The sequence below is a fragment of the Xenopus tropicalis genome, chromosome 2 (genome assembly GCF_000004195.4).
Source record: "Xenopus tropicalis strain Nigerian chromosome 2, UCB_Xtro_10.0, whole genome shotgun sequence".
Lineage (NCBI taxonomy): Eukaryota > Metazoa > Chordata > Amphibia > Anura > Pipidae > Xenopus > Xenopus tropicalis.
In genome coordinates this window covers 74,066,838-74,090,627 of record NC_030678.2, presented here as the reverse complement: position 1 = coordinate 74,090,627, position 23,790 = coordinate 74,066,838, and the positions used below count along the sequence as shown (strand labels likewise).

At 37.9% G+C, this 23,790-nt stretch overlaps 1 protein-coding gene across 5 annotated transcripts in view; it reads right to left on the bottom strand.

The window, feature by feature from the left end:
- Positions 1–544: 544 nt before the first annotated feature.
- Positions 545–23,790, bottom strand: part of dyrk3 (dual specificity tyrosine-(Y)-phosphorylation regulated kinase 3) — a 28,889-nt gene continuing 5,643 nt past the window's right edge. For 3 of the 5 annotated variants that reach the window (XM_031895902.1, XM_031895901.1, XM_012960516.3), the window contains exons 3-4: positions 17,080–17,195; positions 1,637–5,006 (exon numbers count right to left, since the gene is read on the bottom strand). In XM_031895902.1, the coding sequence (XP_031751762.1) occupies positions 3,459–5,006; positions 17,080–17,195 (1,664 nt within the window). In that variant the 3' untranslated portion in view covers positions 1,637–3,458. 5 annotated transcript variants of the gene reach the window in all.

The window sequence follows — 23,790 nt, the reverse complement described above, 5'->3', positions numbered from 1 at the left end:
TTCCCCCAGCGTGCGCTTGCACATGCGCAGTATAGTGAAAAGTCAAACTTTAACAAGAAAGACGGCTTTTCACTGTACTGCACATGTGCCAGCCAAGGGATTTCGCAGGCAGAAGAAAGAGGAAGCGCTCGCTGCAGGTACCCCAGGCTGGTGCTGTTTTCTCCTAATAGGAGCACCAGCCCAGGGTACAAGGTAAGCGATTTAAATCACTTGAGGGTGCCGAACATTTTGGCACCCCCAAGTGACTTAGCTTCTCCTTTAAGGTATGGAGATCCAAATTACAGAACAACCTTCTATCCGAAAAACCCCAGGTCTCAAGCATTCTGGATAACAGGTCCCATACTTGTATGTGTATTTGTGTGTGTGTGTGTGTATATATAATATATATATATATATATACATACACAGTAACCTGTTATAATGTTATAACACACACTGGCAGGAAGGCTTTAGAAGGATATAAGGAAGATTATGGAATAATGACAGGACAGCACTCTGGAACAAGGAAGAATACTCCAGTCACAGACACTTAATATGATCTATGGTAAGCCCTGAGAAAAGAGATTGCAGTATGCAATTTTCTAGTAATAATTCCAAATGGGGTATAAAAAGGAAAAGCATGTGCCTTTAAATTGGTAAACTTCATAGTTTTGCTCAGACTATATTTTAAAAGGCAGCAGGGGAGCCATTGGGGGTGCAGATTGTACAGCTGTAGGAGGCCCTGAAACTCATTTATATGGTTCATTGTTTCACAGGGTCTCTAAATGTTACACTTATATTGGACCCAAAGGAAAACAGGTTTCTGATGGCAGCCCTGAAAGGCAGATTTACTCTGCTATGAGGCACTGGAAACGTTTAGGTTTATCTGGACCACCACACCATATAAGCATGTCTGTATTTAATCATTTCAGTATGATAAACACTTCGAACTATGGTCTGAAATGTGAAATTATGATTACGTTAAAAAAAGTCCCCTTTACATAAAAATACTCAGCTGAGTGCTTTATAAATACATATTTAAAAATTCAATACAAAAAGAGAATACAATTTTAAAATAAAACAGCTTTAGCTTTTGCAGAGTTTAATTGCATATCTAAAGCTTTTGTGTGTGGTACATACTAAGTATATTGTAAAGCGCACATGCTGTAAAAGTAGGTGGCTACTATAAAAAAAAGCACACAGTTTTACAGTACTTTTGTTCTTCACATTACTCCAAAAGGACTGCATTTTTATACTATTTTCTTATTGGACATGGTTATGGATGAGGTGACTATAATAAGCAAATAACAGTACAGGTAAAGGCCAGTATAAATTGCATTAGGCTGTACTTTCCAAAGCACCACAGGTATACATACATTTTTCTTACCTGCTGTAACTGTACTTTCCAGAATCACTGCTGAATACTACATAAACATCTAAGTAAAAAAAAAAGCCACAGAGCCTAATGGGCAACAATGAGTAAACCATTCTTGGTCCCCTCATTTGCTTTTTAGAGGTCAGGTAACAATAAAACAGCAATGAAATTGTTACTCACAGGTAACACCTGGCCCGTAAAAATTATGCTTGATGCCAATATTATTAATAAGATGAAAATACAGGAAGGCCAGTACTTTTTTTTTTTTTTTTTTAAATGGCATCCCTAGTCTCATGGAAGGGATGACTCCTACAATCAAGTTTTTTATCCTGAAAGGAGTGCAACTCACATTATAAAAGAAAGAATGAAAGAAAACATGTATATGATAGAATCAGGAGAAAAAAAATAATGCTTTATACAACATTCTTCTACTTTGCTCAACACTGCATGTGGCTTTCAGGCAATTAAAATTTTTGTTTGTTAAATCAACACCAATATCATGTTTTAACATAAAGACCTCTTGTATGAAAACAAAAAAAAAAAACAGCAAATTAGGAAGGTACCATGACTTTAAAACATATCGAAGGAGCCAATTTTAGTTCAGTACAGAAAATAATTGCCTGAAACAATAATCCCCACATGAGTCTTCCATCAGTTTGGATAAGGGTTAACACACTCTAAGGACAAATGAGTTCGATTTTTGCCACAAATTAACCCATCTATCTGCTGTTGTAAATGTGTAAATGTTAAATACTTTCCTGAATGTCAGAAAAATATTGTTGATAAATAGGGTTTCCCTAAAAGTGCTTGTTACATAGGATACTTACTAATTATTAAGAACCTCTTGGAGGAGAGTGGCTAAACTAGCAATAAGGAGTACATTTTGTTTGAACTGAGAGATGCAGTCAAGCTTTAGTTGTAAGACTACTTCATCCACTTGCTAATTTATATAGGTGGTAAGGACCAACAATAAAGTCTGGGAAGAAAGATACTATGTGCACCATGCAGTTTCCTGCAGCCATGCATAATCTGCTACTGTGTCAGTCCAATCAATTGGCTATGCGGTTCCTCTGAGTTATTGAAACAGGAATGTTCTGCAGGATAACAGCTTTCTAAAACTGTGCTACTCGTCCGGATGACAAGAATAATATGCATTTTTATCAGCCTTTCCAGTAAACAACGATCACTATCACCAAAGGGCAATGTAACATGGGCGATTTTCAGCCTTGCCATGGGTTTTTTTTTGTAGCCTTAATATACAGAACCAATGTGACAGCCTATAATTGCCCTCTACTACAATTGTAAGTTGGGTGTATTTAGACAAAAATTGTTTGATGAGAACTGCCCAGTGTGACATTGCCCTATACAGAAAAAGCCATGTCATACCAGAAAGTTATCAACTGCTGCTAAAAGCATATTAAAAACATAGGCAAATTTTATATAGTCCTTTATAAAAGAAAATACACAAGACTTTAGTATAGGGTGACCAGGTCACTTGAATATTAAGGGACACATTGCAGGGCAGCAATGAATGCATTTTAAAAAAGCTGCAAACAGTTCAGCCCTGTTAGCTGGATTTTTTAGACGTATCTCTAATTTTCAGGTGATCTGGTCACCCTACTTTAGTAGCAGTATCTTTACAAATACTAATCACAAAGAATAGGCAGCTTGCAAATTACCAACTCATGATCTTTTCTGACAAGTGGCTAAAACTTTGTTCTGTTATGTGTGACAAGCTAATTAAATGGCTGCAGTGGGAAGAGACCAACTAGGCAGATGTTGGACTAAATAATACCTTATCCTGTACCCCATGACTACAGGACTTCACTCTCAGTGAACACAATGAACAAAATAAATGTTAGTTTATTCTTATAATTTGTCTTTCTAAGTTATTATTGCTTGTATTTTGACAAAAAAATTACTGACCTATAAAATAAAGGGAATCAAGTTTGTACCAGATGGAAATTGAAATGTTAAGCCCTTTAAAAACAATTAAAATAGGAAACACAGAATCTTATCCTGATACTTCTTTTCCCTCATTTTAATAAAACAAATAAAATTAGGAAAAGTCACAAGTATCAGCGCATCTTAGTACCAGTCAGGATCAGCTGACTAGCTTAGGTAAAACAGTTCGAAGTGGTATGCTTCCATTGGAGTCATTCATTAAATTGGCCCGTAATTTGTTAGCCACACCTACGACTGGAGGCAGTTTGGAGCCAATGCCTGGAAAAGAGCTGGTTTGGCTGGAAATTCTTTTACCTGAAGCCTTCTCGGTTACTGAAGGCTTAGGCAGTCTCTTGGAAATCCACTGATGCCGCAGGGCCTGGCTAGGGGTCATACGTGCAACTGGGTCCCAGGTGAGACAACCCTTTAAAAAATCAATGAAAAGGGAGTCTTCACAACCCTTCAAAGCTGCCACCCAGTCTTTGCTGCCAGGTGCACCACGCATTTTACCTCTGCGCGACCTGCTGCCATTGAGAACTGTTGTCCCATTAGGAAGAGTGGTGACAGTACAGTATCGTGGGTATCCCTTGGAGTTAATAAAGTTCTTTGCTCTTTTGGCTTGTTCTAGAAGCTTTGGAGGTGGTGCACCAAGAAGCTCCATCATACATGCTAGTTGGTCTCCCTCATCCTCACCTGGGAACAATGGATAACCTGTTAGGAGCTCAACCAATATGCAGCCAAAACTCCACATATCAATGGGCATACCATAACGGCTTCCCAGAATGACCTCGGGTGCTCTGTAGAAACGGGACTGTATGTATGTGTAGACTCTTTGGTGATCGAAGCAACTGGACCCAAAATCTATCACTTTAATACCACTACGCCCTTGCTGTTTGAGGAGAATATTTTCAGGTTTCAAGTCACAGTGGATGATCTTATTCCTGTATAAAGCTTCCAAGCACTGAAGGATTGAATGGGCAAATTTGCGAACAAGTTGCAGACTAAAACCTTGAAACTTATTTCGTTTAATTAGCTCATATAAATTCATGCTGAGAAGCTCAAATGTCATACAAATGTGGTTTCGGAAAGTGAAACTCTCCAGCATGTGTATCACATTCATACTACCAGTCTTGTCCTGTTTCTTGAGGTGTTCCAGGATGCGGATCTCTTCTGCAGCCTGCCGGTGAAATCTCTTTTCATTGCGGACCATCTTTAGTGCCAAATGCTGGTGAAGCTTGTGGTCATAAACTTTTGCAACCTGACCAAAACTGCCTTTCCCAATAACCTTAAGAACTTCATATCGGTATGCCACGTGGTCATGTGGCACTAAATTGTAGCCTCCTTGATCATCATCATAGCCTCCATTATTAGGACCCCCTACAACTCCTTGCCTCTTCTTTGCATTTGGACCCACAAAATATATCTCAGAAAAACTACTAATTTCTTGTAGCTCATAAGCAGAGAGCTGGTGCTTGTATTGCTTCACTGCTTGGTCAGGAGTCAGGTATGTGGCCTTTGATGACTTGGCAGAGCTATCACTAGATTTTGAAGTTCCTGAGCTGTCTGAACTTTTTTCTTTTGTCAGCAAGGGAAATGCACTTTCAGTACTTGTAACACCTGCACCAACCCTTCGGTTACCGGAGTCTTCAAATAACTGTTGCACTTTAACTTGTTGTTGATCCTTCATTGCAAGTTTATTTCCACTTATCTGTGAAGATAAAATAGGAGAGAAAATAAAATAATGCATTTACAATGTCAGCAATTTATTGCATGTAACTGCATACATTTTAAACATAATAAAAGTATTTTATAAAGCTATTCAGTCCTATATACATAAATGAAGGTTTATGTAAGTGTATGTATTTATGCTGCTTATTATACCTTAAGTTGGGCAAATTGTTTTTGGAATAGGACCTAGGGGCACTTACGTATTATAATCTTAGCTGTAGCAAGCAATTCTAGTCAGCAGCAAGAAGGGCTAGCGCAGGCTTACTGTTCACATTTGCTGCTATGTTACAGCAACTATTTACAATAATAGCACAAAGCAGCTGAAGGAAAGGAAGACAAAATCTCACACAATCATTAGGCTGAGCAACTGCAATATAACATATAGTTGTTTCAGCAATTATAGAACACATACTAAAATACACACACAGGCACATGTTTAATAATTCAAGAGGTATCAGTCAATTTTAAAATGTCTGGATATTCAGACTCATGCCTTTTTCACCCCACTCATGATTTTAAATATAAAATGGTATTTTAAACTCAACTATTTTTAAGTGAAAATATCTACAGGCTAAAACTGCATGTAAACACTTTTTAGATGGTCACTGTAACACTTCTCTAGCAATGACATCTGCTTCCAGTTATAGTCACTGGGGCAAACTTTGTTATGCTGAGTATGTAAGAAACATCAACAAGCACTAGAAATAGCATTTAGCTAAAGGAGCCAAATTAAAAATAAACCGGCTGTGCAAGAATATGCCAGGACTCTTGTAACTTAAACAACTGTCCAGGCTGGATACAATTGCCTGCCTTGCAAGGACAGAAGCTGAAGAGGAATATGATTCATGAATGACTTTTTTCAAGCTTTATTTTGCCTGTACTTCATGAATGATTCCGTTCAATTTCATGTAAAAGTCATAAAAGGCTGAAAATGTAGTAACACTAACAAGTGCAAAGCATCAAGTGATAGAATTAGTGTTTAAGGCAGAAATCTTTATTAATTTTTACAGAAATGATATATATATATATATATATATATATATATATATATATATATATAATAGTCAGAACGCATTGTTTCAACTAAAGTTTAAGTGACTAAAACATGACTAACAGAAGACAATGTACCCATCTGATGACATAGGAAAAAATCAGCAGTGTAATAACTTACAGTATATTTCCCTAAAATCATATTACACATTAATAAGCATTGCATATAGTAACAATATAATGGTAGAAACATTGCTCAAACATTACAGCAGTTCTTAAATTTGCAGATATAATCCAGAAAATGAATATGATTTTACGGTTAGTTATGAAATACAAATTTACCAATGTATCATATATTTACAAGATATATGTATGTTTAAAGATTAAAATTGATGTCTGTCCAACTCACTACAGCAAATTCATGAATCAATATTGCTTGAAGAAACATCATTTGAACCCTGGAAAGCAAGAAAATCAGCATCCATGTAACCTGCTTGCATTATCAGTGATTCTAGCACTACAGAAGCTATAGTGTTTTTCTAATGTACTTCTTAATTGCCCTCTAGGGCATCACTGTTCTGGGAAGCAAACAAGAATTATCCTTCCAGCAAAAAGAGTGTGTTAGATGGCAGCCATTCTTTTCAAAACTATACACCCAAATCAAAAACACTTACCCTTATGTTTCAGTTCCCTCTTCCTTTGACCTTTTTTCAGGAAGCATTCTTAGAACACTCATATTGGCCTGCCAGTCATATACCCTGTATATTTATCATGCTGTGTAAAAAGTGGAGTGAAAGATTACTGGTGATGTTGCCCAGGGCAACCAATCAGCAATTAGATTTCAACAGTTAGGAAACCAAAAAAAAGATCTGATTGGCTGCTATGAACAACATCCAACAACTCCACTTTTTACACAGTTTGATAAATAAACCCCTTAGCATCTGGACTTGGTATGGCTTGATCGGAGACCCTTTACATTAGACTGGCAGGCCAATATGAGTGTTATAAGAATGCTTCCAGAAAAAAAGGTCAAAGGAAAAAGGGAACTGAAACAGTTTTTCTAGAAATGTATAAAAAAAAAAAAAATCTCTTTAACCCCTTTGAGTCTAAGACCACTTTTAGCCTCTCTTTTCAAACGCAAAAAGTGAATGTGGTAGGCAGTAAAGACACAGGGCTGCCTTGGGCCCACTAGGGAATTGCAGTGGATTTTAAATAAGTCAGAAGGTGCATGGCACAGCTACCAAATAGCAATCAAATAGATGCTGAAACTCCAAACTGCAGAGCTCCTGAACTAAAAATGAATTAAAAAATTACAAATAAAAAATTAATACCAATTGATAATTGTCTCAGAATATAATCATTTTCTGCTTGATAATTTGCAACAACCCCTAAGCTTAGCTTCACAACAGCTGTGAGTAGCAGACACTTTTCAAAATGGAGACCCACTGTGAAGTCCTGAATATATAAAGTATGGCATTTTTAGCCATATTGATTTTTAGGGTTTAGTTCTCCTTTAAGTTTTATTAGATGATAGTATGTTCTATTCTAAGAAACTTTTCAGTTTTTTTAATTTTTTTAATTTACAGCATGCAATTTAAAAAACTATAGCAAAAAAACTATTGTTCTGTATGGCTACAATTCTATTGATACTTTTTATTATTATTGTTTATATTGTTATATTCATTTTACAATCTTCCATCAAAACAAGTGCATGGATGCTAGGGTAAATAGGACCCTAGCAACCAGATAGCTGATGAAATTTCAGGCTTTAGATTACTGTTATTTAAATAAAAATCAAACCTTATAAAGGTTATAATAAAATCTTATAAATTACCCCTTTTGGAATTAGAACACCATGAAAACAAAACAATAAATATATTTAATATATAAAATAGTGCTGGGCGGTATACCGGTAAAAACCGATCACCGGTTTTTTTTTTTAAACCGATATGAATTTTCTACATACCCCCATACCGGTGTGCTGAATACTTCCGGGTGCGCACGTGACGTCAGCGCGCACGTGACGTCAGCGCGCACACTCTGAATGCGTCCTAGCGATGGCGCTTTTGTAGAGTCGGATACCAATGTGAGCTGTTGGGGGGTGCCTGGCCAGTAATTATATTTTATGTGAAGGGGATGGGTGGGGGTGGGTGGGTTATACTTATGTGAAGGGGATGGGGTTGTGTTTGGGGGGGGTGGGATGGGGTGGGGTGGGGGGTTATATTTATGTGAAGGGGATGGGGGGTGTTTGGGGTGGGGGTGGGTGGGTTATACTTATGTGAAGGGGATGGGGTTGTGTTTGGGGGGGGTGGGATGGGGTGGGGGGTTATATTTATGTGAAGGGGATGGGGGGTGTTTGGGGTGGGGGTGGGGGGGTTATACTTATGTGAAGGGGATGGGGTTGTGTTTGGGGGGGGTGGGATGGGGTGGGGTGGGGGGTTATATTTATGTGAAGGGGATGGGGGGGTGTTTGGGGTGGGGTGGGGGTGTGTGTGCGGATGGGGGGGTGTTTGGGGTGGGGGGGGTGCGTGCGGATGGGGGGGTGTTTGGGGTGGGGTGGGGGGGTGCGTGCGGATGGGGGGGTGTTTGGGGTGGCAGGGGGGGGTGGCGGGTGTTTGGGGTGGTCACCTAATCATGCATGGGGGAAAAAAAATACCGTCAAATACCGTGATACCGATATAATTTTGAAAAATACCGTGATATAAATTTTTGGTCATACCGCCCAGCACTAATATAAAACAACTAAATTGAAAATAATGTTTTTAGAATTATTTTTGGTGCTGAATGTTGTTGGAGCTATTGAGGATATGTATTTAAATAACCACTGCATCAGCCTTTTGAATGCAAAAGGAAATACCAAGCAATGCCACAACACTCCAGTTTTTTTATTATCTATATTTCCTAAACTACAACCTCAGGAGGTGCTACCATTGTCAGCAGCTTTTGTGGAAAGCTGAAAAATAGAGTTGAGCAACAGCTGAAGAACCAATAGCATCCAGCTGTCTCCTATTTTTCTCTCCCAATTTTCCATCTGCATTTTTCATTACTGAACTAAGCTTTCAGGCTGACTTTTTCCAAAATACTGTTGCCGTTATTGTTTGTTCCAGACAGTAACCTTTAGTGTCTCCCACTTGACTCTAATATTATGCATGTGCCATTTTTGATGTTCCCCTGTGGGCAACCTTTCTCTGTAAGGTAAAGACAGCTGTACCTCTAACACTCCCTTAGTTGTCCTTCCCAATGATACCTACATTCTATGTGATCATTTTAGAGTTATTTTAAGGTGCATAGCTTATGGAAAGGAGACAGCTGGCCTACAGGAAACATCTCTAGACAAGGCATGCATTCAATAGTCTTTGTCAATATTAACCTTCTGAAATAACAGTTATGTTCCATATCCAGCTACCCAGAATGAGAGGCTCTATGGGCTAAGTGGCTGCACACTAAAGAAGCAAACATTGCAATTCTTGTGTTTTAAGCCAGGTGATTCAACCTTTCTGTGGTTCATGCAATATAAGAATTGCACCAGACTGTAATAAAGTTAAAATGGACAGTAATGATACGTTTACTATAGTAAAAGGCAATGGCAACTACAACCTGAATAAAATATTTTTGTCTGTATGCAATGAAAAGGATCTGTCATACTGATTGTCTAAGGTGGGGCATTATACATTAATAGGGATAATTTTCAAATTGCAGAAATTGCACTTTGTACCCTGTCCGTGTCATGTGCCCACATGGAGTGCAAAAGACCTATGCAGTTTCCTGTATTTATGAGAGGCTGGCTGAGGAGGGCACAAAGGGGTTAACTATCCTGCCCCCTACCATCCCCTAAGTTGCACATCCTAATGCAGGCAGGCACAGGGTGGTGAGGACAGTGCTCATGCACCTTATCAAATTGCTCGGTAAGTAAGCACTAAGTAGCACACTTTTGGTCTACCACATGTGTCTGGAGAATTGTTAAGTGACCCTCAATATCTTTTGACCAAATGGACTACTGTTTTGTTAATAATCGTTAAGTATAAATAATGTGCCTTGGCAAGACATATGGCTGTTCTCCCCACAGAAGTGTGTTATACATGTTATTTGGTGGGAAGGTACTTTCACTCACTCCCTCTCACATAACTACTGGCCAATAAATAGCAAAAGGCAAATGTTTTTTATCCTGTGGTAAATACACAGACAACATGGGTTTACACAAATCACTTTAAGCATCTGCATCCCAAGACTGCCCAAAGGCCAGACAAATTTTTTGACTGTAGATGAAATGATGTGTATGGACCGTTACAGATGCTGGCCAGTGACACGATATTTGTATATTAATACTAACGGGGTTACAATCCAAAATATCAAAAGGGCAATGGAATATAAGGAATCTATTGTTAGATTGTTCTTCATTAATACAACAATATGCAGGCAGTTTAATTAGCTTCTGGCTGTGTTTGCAGCCAGTTGTAGGGAAAGTAGTCTTAAGTTTAAAGGGTAACTAACATCACGAAACATATTTTTTTATATGTGTTTTTTTAAGTTTTCAATATTTTTCTACAATGTAAGTAATTTATACATTTTCAACCTTTCAGACAGAAATATAAAGGTGTTACTCCTACCACCCCCCAGCAGCACCGGTGATGCTCTCCTCTGTTCTATGCTCCTATTACTGCAAATTTTCTTGCTAAACAAAAAGCTTTAGCCAATCTCCAAAATCTGACTTTACCGAAGGTCGGAGCACTGACCTAAACTTTGACAAGACTGATACAGAAAGAAGGGCACTAGTCTCCCAAAGCACAGCATGGTCTAAGCAGGAAAATCCTACACTGTAACTGGAGCATAAGATTGCTCTTATTGTTATCAGTGTAACCGTCCCAACTCCCCCATGTTCTTTCCCAATAAACGATTTCCACTGGGGAATGCTGTATATTACATAATGTAACCACATTTCCGTTACAATCTTTACCTCCTGATCAAAAATTCAAAAATAATAAACTCTGAAAGGGGGACTTTTCGAAACTACATTGCCTGTACATCTGTGGATCCAAGTAGGTACTCGAGCAATTTTGTGAACTTAAATTAATTTACTTAGGTAAAATGAAGAAGCAAGTCTGTATGGGTGTGCTTAGTGTATTCACACTGTCTGTGTTTGTTTTTAAGTGTAATGTATTGTGACACTGGTCCTTTCAGGTCACAGCATCCCATGGGTATAGAGCTAAGAAGTAATAACCAGAAAAGAATTAGCATAACTCAGTCATAAAAACAAAAACAATGATTTGCAAGCCTGTAATAACAAGAGCTAAACTAGACCCAAAGTACTTTCGATGATGAAACGATGTGCTATTGTTAGAAGCTCTTTGGCACTTCTGTACTCTCATATAAATACAGTCCCTTTTGTTACATATTTAAATAATGCTGTTCCCTAAAGTATTGGTCCACAAAGTTGAACTGTGCAGCCATTCAGTATCATGAATAAAAGAAGACATACTTAAATTACCAAGCACACAAATACCATTTTACAGAATGGGGCTGGGTCTGGTCTTTACTCTAAGGATTAGCCTTTTGTGTCTTTGTGTGGGTATGTATGTATTGTATACATACAATATATCTTAACTTTGTTCATTAATGACAGGACCTCTTTTGTCTGTATGTGATTTGTTGTATGTACTATCCACCAGGTTGGTGTATTATAAATCCTTGTTGCCTACAGAGTACAGAATAAAAATGTAACCTAGGTGATCAGTTATAAAGGTATGGGATCTATTATCCATGATGCTTGGGACCTTGGGGTTTCCTGTAATTTAGATCACCATACATTAAATTTTAAATATTTTTAGTAGACTGAAATAAACCCAATAGGATTGTTTTGCCACCAGTATGGATTCATGCAGTTTAGTTAGGATTAGGGATGCACCAAATCCAGGATTTGGTTTGGGATTCGGACAAAATTCGACCCTTTTTAGCAGGATTTGGCTGAATCCATGCTCCTGGCCGAACTGAATCCATAAAATCACGGGATTTTTTGTCACAAGTTGAAAATTCTTCACCTTGTGCGCAGTTCTCTTTAGCCCTTCTGTATGCAAATTAGGATTCAGTTTAGTATTCGGCGAATCTTTTACGAAGGATTCAAGATTCTGTGCATCCCTACTTAGGATCAAATACAAGCTACTGTGTTATTATTGCAGAGACGTAAATAATTTAACAAAAAAATGTATTCATTTGCTTAAAATAACCTATATGGAAGATGGTTCTCTGAAGTACAGGTACAACAAAATACCAAATTTCTAGCATCTGTGAATAAAATATATCTAGACAAAAATAGGTTAATAACATGCTTCATGACTCTGCTAAACTTGTGAATTTGGCTGTGCTATCATACCATGTTGGAGAAATCCTTCAATTTAGTTCAGGTAGCTAAGCTGAATGTACTCACTATAATTTTCTATTTATACAAAGTCCTGTTATTTATGGGAAATTGTAGGTTATATTTATGGTTTTTATGTTTGTGCAAGTGTACTCGTACATACCACCTAATATTATTTGTTATTCTTGTTAAACCTTCTGTGTATATTGATCATCAGAAAACTTTCTTGTCTGCCACTCCACATAAGAACAAAGTCATTAAACCCACTGTACACATTATTAGTGACATTTTGTTTATTAAAGCAAAGTGCTTTATTTAGAGGCTGCAAACTCCATGTTAGGACGACCTATTTAAAATTCCAAAAACTGTTTTTTTTTACCTTTCTCCTACAAGGAAAGAAGTTCAAGGTTTCTGACCCCTAAACTGCCGTCCTTGTAGCAGCCTATGCTAACTGAAAGAGGTTACAAAGAAAAGGATGTTTTTAAAGCCTTAGGGGCATACTGATTACAGTAAGTTAGTATAAGAAATTAGTATCAACGACTGGGGAGTAAGTGAAGGAAAATGTCATTGTCCTTTTAGGGGGAAATTTATTATAGTGCCTAAGTCAACATCCCCAGTGATGTTGCCCATAGCAACCAATCAGCAATTAGAATTGAACGGTTACCCACAAGTTAGAAAACAAAAGCAAAGAATTGATTGGTTGCTATGGCAACATCACATGTGATGTTGGCTTAGGCACTATAATAAATTTACCCCTAAAAGTACAATGAAATTTTACTACACTTACTCCCCAGTCGTTGATACTAATTTCTTATACTGTAACAATACATTGAAATTTTTTTTACTATTGCACCCTTATTGTGCCACTTATTGTGTCACTTTCTAAAGTTGGACTGCACTGTTCATGCCCGTAAGGTCACTTCCCCTCTCTGGCAAAGCTCACTATGCATGTGTGTCTTGATGAAGTTGAACGAGACAGAAAAGAAAATTCTTACAATCCACTGAGCTTGCACAGGTCTTAAGATTTGTGTTCACCTTGTGGCCTAATTTTGTTCTGGATTGACAGGAAACCTGGTGATGTGAGACATGTCTTCATTCCTGGGGGAAGCAAATTTGTGATCGCTATACTTTGCTGACCTTTCAGAGCTGTTAGCATGCAGTAAGGCTACCTATATAATCTACATTAAACCAGTATTGATATGCTGCTTTGCTTTTCTCGTCCTTTTAAAACAGCCCATTAAAAAAAAAAAAAGTAGATTGTTCATTTCAGGGAGAAATTTTTGAATACTTAAAATGTTTATGAGTCCTAGTTTCCCTTAATTGTTACAAGAAAGAAACAATATTCATGTTTCTGTATTTCTCTGCCATGCAGTAACAAAACCCATAATTCATCTCAAAGACTTGATGCGTACTGGAAAAGACTTGAAAGCTCATCATAGCTATGTCTGTTGGGAATGTGTACAGAAATGAGCTGCTGTCCTTCCTGGCAGCAGAAGAATTGATAACTTGTCTTAAGCAAGGATTTGCACCAAAGCTTTATACAGTGCCAGGATGCCAGGTCTAATCTGAGAGCTGAGTGGGAAATTGATTTTAGTCAAATAGAGACATTGGAAAATCAGCTTCAGAGTACAAAATTCTTTCAATAACAAAAGCTTATCTTCAACCCACTCACCAGATGGGCATGCTTTTCTCTTGTTTGTCCTTCTGCCAAAAATGCAGATGATTCATATTGAAAGATGATATTAAAAGAATATAATCAGGTTTTCTGTTATATCTAAAGGCACAGTGGTGGAATTGGGGAGTAATGCAGAGGGATGCAATCCCTCCACAGCTTTATGTTTGTGAAAAAGCATTTTTACCGGAGCTTTCTTTTGTTCCTGTCTACTGCTGCATGCAAATAAAATTGAGGGTATATATGTGCAAGGAAGAAGAGGATATAGAAGTTTAAAGGGTAAACAGATTGCTGGGATAGAAGTAGGGAAGAGGTGAAAAAGTGTTACACAGATAAAATGAAGGTAGATGCGGTAAAAGATCGAGAAATGGCGAGACAGTACATATGTATATATATATATATATATATATATATATATATATATATATATATATATGTATATATATATGTATATATATATATATATATATATATTATATAGCAAGTGAAGATGTCCCGCACTCACAGGTCTTAGGTGAAATAAAAGGTGTTTATTCAATCCACATCTAATGTTTCGTCTGCCTTCACAGCCTTTCTCAAAGACACCTACATATCTGTCTGTTCTTTTGTACTTGCATATCCTAATTAGATGTATCGCACACCTTGTGACGTCATGGTTTTGGCGCCAAACTGTGGTTTTTTTCAGTGCACTGTTTGTTTCTCACTTTGTCTTTTAGAAAGACAAACGAAACGTTAGATGTGGATTGAATAAACACCTTTTATTTCACCTAAGACCTGTGAGTGCGGGACATCTTCACTTGCTACTATTCCTTATTCCTGTCTACAGGCCAAATATATAATATAATATATATATATTTATATATATATATATATATAATGTGAGCTTATATATAATATGCTGGGGTTGTGCTGCGTTACTACAGGGGAAGTGTTTGCAGAAGCTGAATTGCCTACAAGCCACATACTTTGCAAAATCTATGCATATTGGGATTGAACTGTTCAGTAAATGGAAATAGCAAAATGTCATAGCTTAAAAGTAGGTGAGGCCAGAAAGTGTTGGTTGGTGAGGCTTATTATAACAGTCGGTGTGACTGTGGAAAGGCATTATCTATGGCACACTGCGCTATACGACATTGCATCCCGCCACTATTTCCGTCCCAGTTCAAGCACTGCATAGGCATAAATGCAAAGTTTTTCTTGAAGCCGGTCAGAAAAAGCTTTCAATACTGCTCATCACTTTGTACTGTATTGAAAAGAACTAAAATAACTTTGTCCAGTTATCCATGGCAGATCAGTTTTGCTAGCCAAGTCCACTTAAAAAAAAAAAAAAATTAAAGCAAATTGGTTGCTTTTAAAAGTTAAATCCATGTGAGTGTTTTGCATGTGTGTATAAATTATAAAATAAGCTTGTACTATATATAAATGTTGCAGCGCAGAACCTAGACAGCATCATATTGTAATAGCATAAAACAGTAGAAGTGCCAAAGTCACAAAACACAATAGCAATTTTTTCTCTGGACTGTAGCTTCTGGCACAAGCTACACTGTTAGGACTCTACTTTGCTATGGTAACATATACACAATCTGCAGTATCAGTTACAAAACAGCAGCCGTTCTGTTGCTAATGATGTAAGCACCAAGCAGCAGTGCTAGCCTTTTAAAGCTCATTAGTGGTAAGTGTAAAATGGGAACGCAAACTTGACTTTTGTAATAAGGTTAAATAGATAATTTAGCTGCAATGCAGCAAAACACTAAGGGGTTTATACAAGGGTAAGAAACAGATTATGAATTCAGGTGCCTTTGCCTGTTGCTGGGACTACAGATATACATTTGGCGCTACCTATTTAAATATATGAATAATTTCTCTGCTGAGTTATCCACAGGGTCGTTGTACATTCTGTTAACAGTTTCCATTTACATTAACTTTAGTATTTTGGTAATGGAAGTAATGTAAGCAATTTTGCAAATGGTCCTCATTTTATTGTGTTTTTTCCTCTTCAAAACATGGGAAAACTACTTTCCCATGGGTGACAAAACAGTTTAAAATACCTTTTGTAATTGTGGTAAAATACAGTGGAAAGCATTTTCCTAAATTTAAGTTATTAAAATGTCTGAAGGTCCATTGGATACAGTCAACATTAACCATAAAGCAAAATAACTCTGAGACAGTCAGGCTTCATTTTGATAAAGTTTAGTGTTCAGCCCAACCTTTTTTAAGGGCGCACGTTCCTCACTTCCCAGTAGTCACCATACCAAATTCCATAAATGAAAGTGTGAAAAGGGGCCATTTGCTATCTAAAATGTTCCTGTAAAGACAGGTGTAATGTGCCCTTGATTGCTAATAAAGTCAGTTTTATGGATATGAAATTGGTGCTTGCTTAAGGAGTTTCATTCTGACAAATGTCTTGGAGGTGAATAGTCATGTGTTCAATGACTGGATGATGTCATGAACCTATGCTGATCTGTTGTGACTATATCCACAGCCCAGTGCTGTCCATTCAAAATTTTCAAGTCAGCCCAGCCCATTTAGGTAGTCAGTCTTAACTAGATATTGTATTAAGTCATTGTTTCGGCCCCATACATGGAGAAATAAGCTGCTGAAAGCATATGGCCAGCTTTACAGTTAACCAAAATACAAAAGACTACGAGGTATATGCATCTGCATTGCATGTGAAATGGAAGTGTAAAGGCAACCTAAGAAATAAAGTATATGCAGCTGTTTGCATCTCAATACAAATAGCTGGAATTCCACAGCTACTATATGAGCCCATCTACTTAATTTAATCTATACCTTATCTGCATATAGGATGAACAACGTGACAGCAAAAAGTGGCAGCAGAACCCAAAGTTATAAACATAACACTGATCGCCTGCAGGCATTGATTACCCTAATCAATATGTCAGCCAGTATCTGACTAAACACCATGATGTCTACTCAAATACTCTGTTAATGTTTCCTCTCTGTTTAACTGTGAAAGGGAAGCTAGAAGACAGCACAGTCGATAATAAGCAAAAAAAAACAACTTGATCTGCTACTTACAGTTAGTCTCCCAAATGAAGGTAGAGTGGAGGGGCTTTCTTTATCCTCTGCCGCATCTTGTGCTGCCATCTGATCAAGCCTCATATATGAATCATACAAGCCATCACCATATCGCACTGTAGGGGCAAATAAAAGTCAGTTACGAAAAGAACAGCAAAAACAATTTAATAAATCAGGCAGGTGTTTGCTTCTTACTTTGTCACTCTTACCTAGTTAGCAATCTACTTGCCAATGAATAAAGCCAAACATCAACTAATATATCTAATCAGGGATCCTCTAGATACAGGTTCAAAAACTCAGTTAGACGAGTACATTAAGCTAATGCCAAAAGGGTCTGATTCTCAGGCTGCAGATTAACGCAGGCTGAAAACCAGCCCCTCTGCTGGCATCAGTCTTCTTTGACTAAACCTGGAGCCACTGTGTTGGCCCGGTTGCAGGCCATGTAACACATTTTGGCACCAAAAGGCATGAGTACTGCCTCTTTAAAGGGAATTCCACCCCAAAACGTAATCTTTTTGAAAAGTAAACATAACTTTGCAATATACCTCTGCTGATCTGGCTGACTACTTTGAGACTCAAAAAAAAAAAATTAACAGTAGTTGACTGTCCTCAGCCTGCATTCAGCCCACATCCTCCAAATTCCACAATTCCCTCCACACATGATGTCAATAAGGAAAGGCACATCACAATGCAATGCATTGTGGGTTATGTAGTTCCTGCATGCTGTTTGTAAGCTGTGAAGAAGTTGTTACAATTTGTTACATCAATGTTTTAGTCTTTCCATCCCTGTCAGGATTTCACATGATGCAGAAAGAGAGCTGGATTTCAGCACTTGGTAAATAGTATTTATTCATACTTTTTGAAGGAATAGATTACAGTGATTGGTATATTATGGGTTTCTAAATTTCCTGGGGCTCTTTAACAAACTCGGAAGCTGAACCTTTAAACCAAAATACCTCTTTATTTTATTGTGGGAGGGCCAGTTCAGTGTTTATCAAACATTACCCAACACACAAACCTATTTGTCTGCCTAAAAACAGGTAGCTGGACTGCAGCCCACTGCTAAAAATTGTAGAGGTATAGGACCTATCCAGAATGCTCGGGACCAAGGGTATTCCAGATAAATGTTTTCTTCGTAATTTGGATCTCCATATCTTAAAGAAGATGGAGGCTAAACTGTTAGGCACCCCCAAGTGACTTTAATCGCTTACCTTTTACCCCTGGAGCCCCTGTTAGGAAAGAACATCACCAACCCGGGGTACCTGCAGCGAGTGTTTCCTCTTCCTTCTGTCGTCAAAATCCCAGGGCCGGTGCATGCGCAGTAGAGTGAAAAGCCGACTTTTTTGTTAAAGTTTGGCTTTTCACTCTACTGCTCCTGTGCACGATGAAGGAAGAGGAGATGCTTGCTGCAGGTACCCCGAGGCAGTGCGGTTTCCTCCTAACAGGGGCACCAATCGTACGAAAGTGACTTCTGTTGTAGGTCCTCCAAGGTTGCTGCACAATACATGCACAGATTTTTTTGTTAGCCAACCTAAAATGTTTTAACCTGCCCGATCGGCTAAACGACCTATCAACCATGGTACAACAATTATAAGAATAATAATCCGGAGTCCACACACGGTCCGAAAATCATATGAAACTAGGTCTTGTACAATTATATGTATGGCCAGCTTAAGTTACCATCTAAGTCTAAGGTACTGTTTTCCTTATTATACAGAAAAAAGGAAATAATTAAAAAAAAATAGAATTACTTTTTTAAAATGGAGATGGCAAAATAGTTTCCAAATAGAGGTCACACCTGCACTGTAATATAAAACCACTAAACCAATTAAAAACAAACATATGAACATACTGCTTTGTGTGTTCCACATAAGTTACCACTAACTACAGGAAAACAATGTTTTGTGTAAACTTATACTGCATATGTGTATAAATAAATAAAGGGAAAGCCAAGGAAAACATCTGTTATGGGACACCTGGCAAATGGGTGCAAGGCTCACCTTGCTGCCAAGGCCCGTGTTCCAGATGGTTAATTAAGACAGGACTATTTTTGTGCAACAAAAAGCTTATAGATTATGTACTATGCATTACAGGCAATCAAATGCCACAGACCACAGATGGAAAAGGAAAGTGAAAATAGAGAAGAAAGAATTAGTATGCACAGGTAAAAGGTGGAAGAGAAATAATATAAGAAGATGGGCAACAACAGGTACATGTCCTTGACAGTACTTCCAATGTTTTGGGGTATTAGTGTCTTTCTCAGCAGCAAGGGTGGGAAGGAGTCAGGAAAAAGCAAGGGGTTAAAAACTGTGAAGGCATTTCCTGGCAACATGCAACGTACCTCATGACAAAAAAAGAGGATAACATCATGAGTTCCATTACCCTTATAGTGCAAATTAAAGTATAATGAGTCAGGAGGATCGAGATCTTCTATAAATCTTGCTGCCTAAAACCTGTAGAGCTTTTCAGTTTTTGTAAAAAAACTGGAAAGAACAAAAAAAAAATCACTAGGACACACAAAAAAGCAAAACTTATAATAATATCAATAACAAAAAGTCAAGAGATTTTGTCTCTGGATAACCAAATGCTCAATTATTTCTTTGCAAAAGCGTTTATGCAATTTTTTTTCAACTTTAAATATGAAATTGGGGTTTGATATTCAGACAGGTCTTTTGCAGGGTTTGGTTGGTGGCTGAGTACATTATGGATTCAGCGCACTGTTTTACTGTGTGTTATAGTTTTTGGTGTTGTACCTGCACATGCAGCATGCTTTGTATGTAATACGTTCCCAGTATCTGAGAGTTCAGTTCCTATGGAAACATCATTTGTCTTTATATGGTAACCTCATGTTGCTAATAAACTCTTACTTATACTGTAACCTATTGTTATTGTCACTCACAGCATAATTGAAAACAAAACAAATACATTCCATTTGTATGACATTGTAGCCTGTTATTTTGTATAATTAAACCATTCCACCATTATCACCATATATGTTTATAGCAAAAATGCCCAATTCCAGTCTACAAGAAGTATGTTTAAAAATTAAAAAGTTTTTTTTCTAAAACAATATTGAGGGATGCACTAAAACCAGGACTCAGTCCTTGGTGCTCAGCAGAATTTGTGCAGGATTTGGACTAACAAATATCCTATAGGATTTAGTTTCTGTTGGGTATTCCGCTGAATCTATTACCACATAGGCCAATGGGCTAATTAGAAGCTAGCAAGCTCTTTTGGGCAGGGCTCTCTTCACCTCTTGTATCCATTATTGATTGCTTTATATGTTACTTTGTATGTCCAATGTATGAAACCCACTTACTGTACAGGAGTGCGGAATATGTTGGCGCTTTATAAATAAATGTTAATAATAATAGCAAATATTTTAGAACCTCTGACAACCGACCCAAAAAAAAACAAAAAAAACTTAGTTTAGTTTCGCAAACACATACAGGTATAGGACACGTTATCCAGAATGCTCGGGGCCAAGGGTATTCTGGATAAGGGGTCTTTCCGTAATTTGGATCTGCATACCTTAGGTCTACTAAAAAAAACAATAAAACATTAATTAAACCCAATAGGATTGTTCTGCCTCCAATAAGCAGTAATTATACCTTACTTGGGATCAATTACAATGTACTGTTTTATTTTTAGAGAAAAAGGAAATCAATTTTAAAAATCTGAATTAAAGTTTGATTGATTAAAATAGAGTCTACGGGAGACAGGCTTTCTGTAATTCGAAGCTTTCTGGATAACAGGTTTCCAGATAATGTATCCCATACCTGTACTAACAATTCACATCTTTGAAGAACTCGCAGTTAAGACCCACTGATAATTGCTGTTCAAAAAATATATGGGTATGTTCCTGGCACTTATTTACATGAACACATAAGGATCACTGAATGATTGTTTAAAATTAGCCAAAAAGTGCCTTCCCATTATCATCAATTAATTTTATCTCTAAATACAAACATTTGATATTATGTTTCCAATATGATTAGAATTATCATTTGGATGAATTTTTGCAACAGATCATTTGATATCAATTTAAGATTAATTGTTGTATTATATCTGGACCCCAAAACAGGACAATCTAAATGGAGGACCACAGGGCAGATGTAGCCCAGGGATTTTTTATTGCCCCTCCCATTTGAGCAAGGGCTCCTTAGATTTCTATGTATGATTTTATAATTTTAATAAAATGTGCCCCTCAAACAAGCAGTATGAGAAATAATTGACCCACTGCCCTACAGTAAATACACCTTTAATACACACTACCAGAGAATGCTGAAAATGCTTGAATGGATCTGATCACTAAAAAAGGAGAAAGAGTCAAACATCTCATACGCACGAGGCACAGGCATTTTCCAAATAAACATCATCCGGGAAAGGCTCATGTGTGAAGGATGTACAATAAATGTTTACATGAATATAATGGAACAATGGGAAATGTCCAAAGGGAAGTGAAACAAGTGTGTAAATTAAAGAGGACTATAAAGTTTGAGCTTTCAAAGAGTATTTGTTAAGAAAGAAAATTTTAACCCAAGCCACATGGACTGTTATCTATTATTATGCCTCTTGACATATAAACAGGAGAGGGGCAGAAAGTTGGAGGATAGTTAGTTTATGTAGGGCATAATTCTTTCCTAAACAATGGCTACTCGAAAAAAATTGTTGTCATCTCTATCTGCACAACTACAAACAGATTACATCAGCTGTAATGTTGTGCTGCTTCAGGGTGAAGACATAGAGAGCTACTTAATAGAAGCTACTTGTCATGGCTACAAAACAACAGAAAATACCCTGCCATAGACAATACTGTGAATTGCCTCTGTTAAACACACAGACAATTATCTGTAATTATCAGCATTGTCTTGTTTTTGTAACCTTGATAAGTAGCTGCTACAAGTAGCTCCGCATGTCTTCTAGGGATTCACAGAATCCACTTCTTTGGATTCGGCTGAACCCCCGAATCCTTCGTAAAGGATTCGGGCGAATATCCAACCAAACCCTAATTAGCATATGTTAATTAGGCTACAGAAGGGTTAAATCTTCATTAGCATATACTAATTAGGGTATGGAAGGGTGGTATGGAAGGGTTCAATTTTCAACTTCCATGTTTACGTGACTTTTTGTCACGTGATTTTTAGGATTCGGTTCGGCCAGGAGCATGGATTCCTGGATTCGGTGCATCCCTAGTGTCTTCGCTCTTAAAGGAGAAGGAAAGGCTAAGTCACTTGGGGGTGCCAAAATGTTAGGCACCCCCAAGTGACTTAGAACGCCTACCTTGTACCCCGGGCTGGTGCCCCCGTACGGAGAGAACAGCACCAGCCCGGGGCACCTGTAGACACCGCTTCCTCCTTCCTTTGCGCGCTGCTGCCGAAATCCGTGGGCCGGCGCATGCGCAGTAGAGTGAAAAGCCGACTTTAATGTTTAAGTTCGGCTTTTCACTCTACTGCGCGCGCGCGCAAGCGAGGAGGAAGCAGGAAGCGCCGGCAGCTACCCTGGGCTGGTGCTGTTCTCTCCGTACGGGGGCACCAGCCCGGGGTACAAGGTAGGTCTTGTAAGTCACTTGGGGGTGCCTAACATTTTGGCACCCCCAAGTGACTTAGCCTTTCCTTCTCCTTTAATATTCAAGGCAAAGCAATCACTTAGCTACAAAAGAAAACACAAACAGAGCAACAAGAGTCTAGTTAAACCACTGGGGTACTTCATTATACAGGTATGGGATCCCTTATGCGTAAACTAATTATCCAAAAAGCTCAGAATAATGGGAAGGCCATCCCCCATTGAACAATTTTGTTCTTCTTTTACTTCTTATTGGCTTTATGGAGATTTACAAAAAGACCCCTTAGCCAGGGGTCCTATGGACCTATTACAAACATTCCAGTAATAGGTCCTATACCTGGAGATCTGTGCAAATTTCAGCAAAGTTTGAATATTACTATTTGTAATATAGCAGCATCAAAGCAGCAATGCTTAAAGGAGACATATTGGATGAATGGGAAAAACCCTAATTTTGTAGGCAATTATGAATAATATACGGTGCTGGTTTCCCTTTGGGCTAAAAATTAATCCTCTCTGTAAAAATGTCCCTTTTATTGGAGCTCCCTATAGATCGTATCACTTCTCCATCCAGTGTGAAATGAAGAGTGGGCGTGTCCTAACGGTCCCTGCCAGAAGCACAGTAGGAGGGGGAGAGCCAATCACAGCCCTGCACTCACACAAGCAAAGACAGGCTTCAGTTCCCCTATTAGGTCAGCCTAACTGCTGATTGGTTCCTATCCTACAGTGCAGTGTACGGAGGGCCGCCAGCTCCCCAGCTCATCCAGAGAATTCAGCCAGCAGGAAGTGGAACAGATGGGTGGGGCTAGTGGGGTTTTTGTGGAATTGTGTCTGAAACACAACTTTTTTAAGCACAATCCTTCTATATCTAGAGGAGTATAATTCACTGGTACATTCATAATTTTTATAGGAAACGTCTCCTTTAAAGGGAAACTAAGCAAAAATTAATTATTATAGTTAACGTTTAGTATGTTATAGAATGCCCAGTTCTAAGCAACTTTTCAGTTGGTTGTCATTATTTATTTTAAATAGTTTTTGAATTATTTGCCCTCTTCTAACCCCAGCAGCCAAAAAAACTATTGCTTTTTGAGGCTACAATTTTATTGTTACTTTTTATTACTTATTTTTCTATTAATGTCCTCTACTATT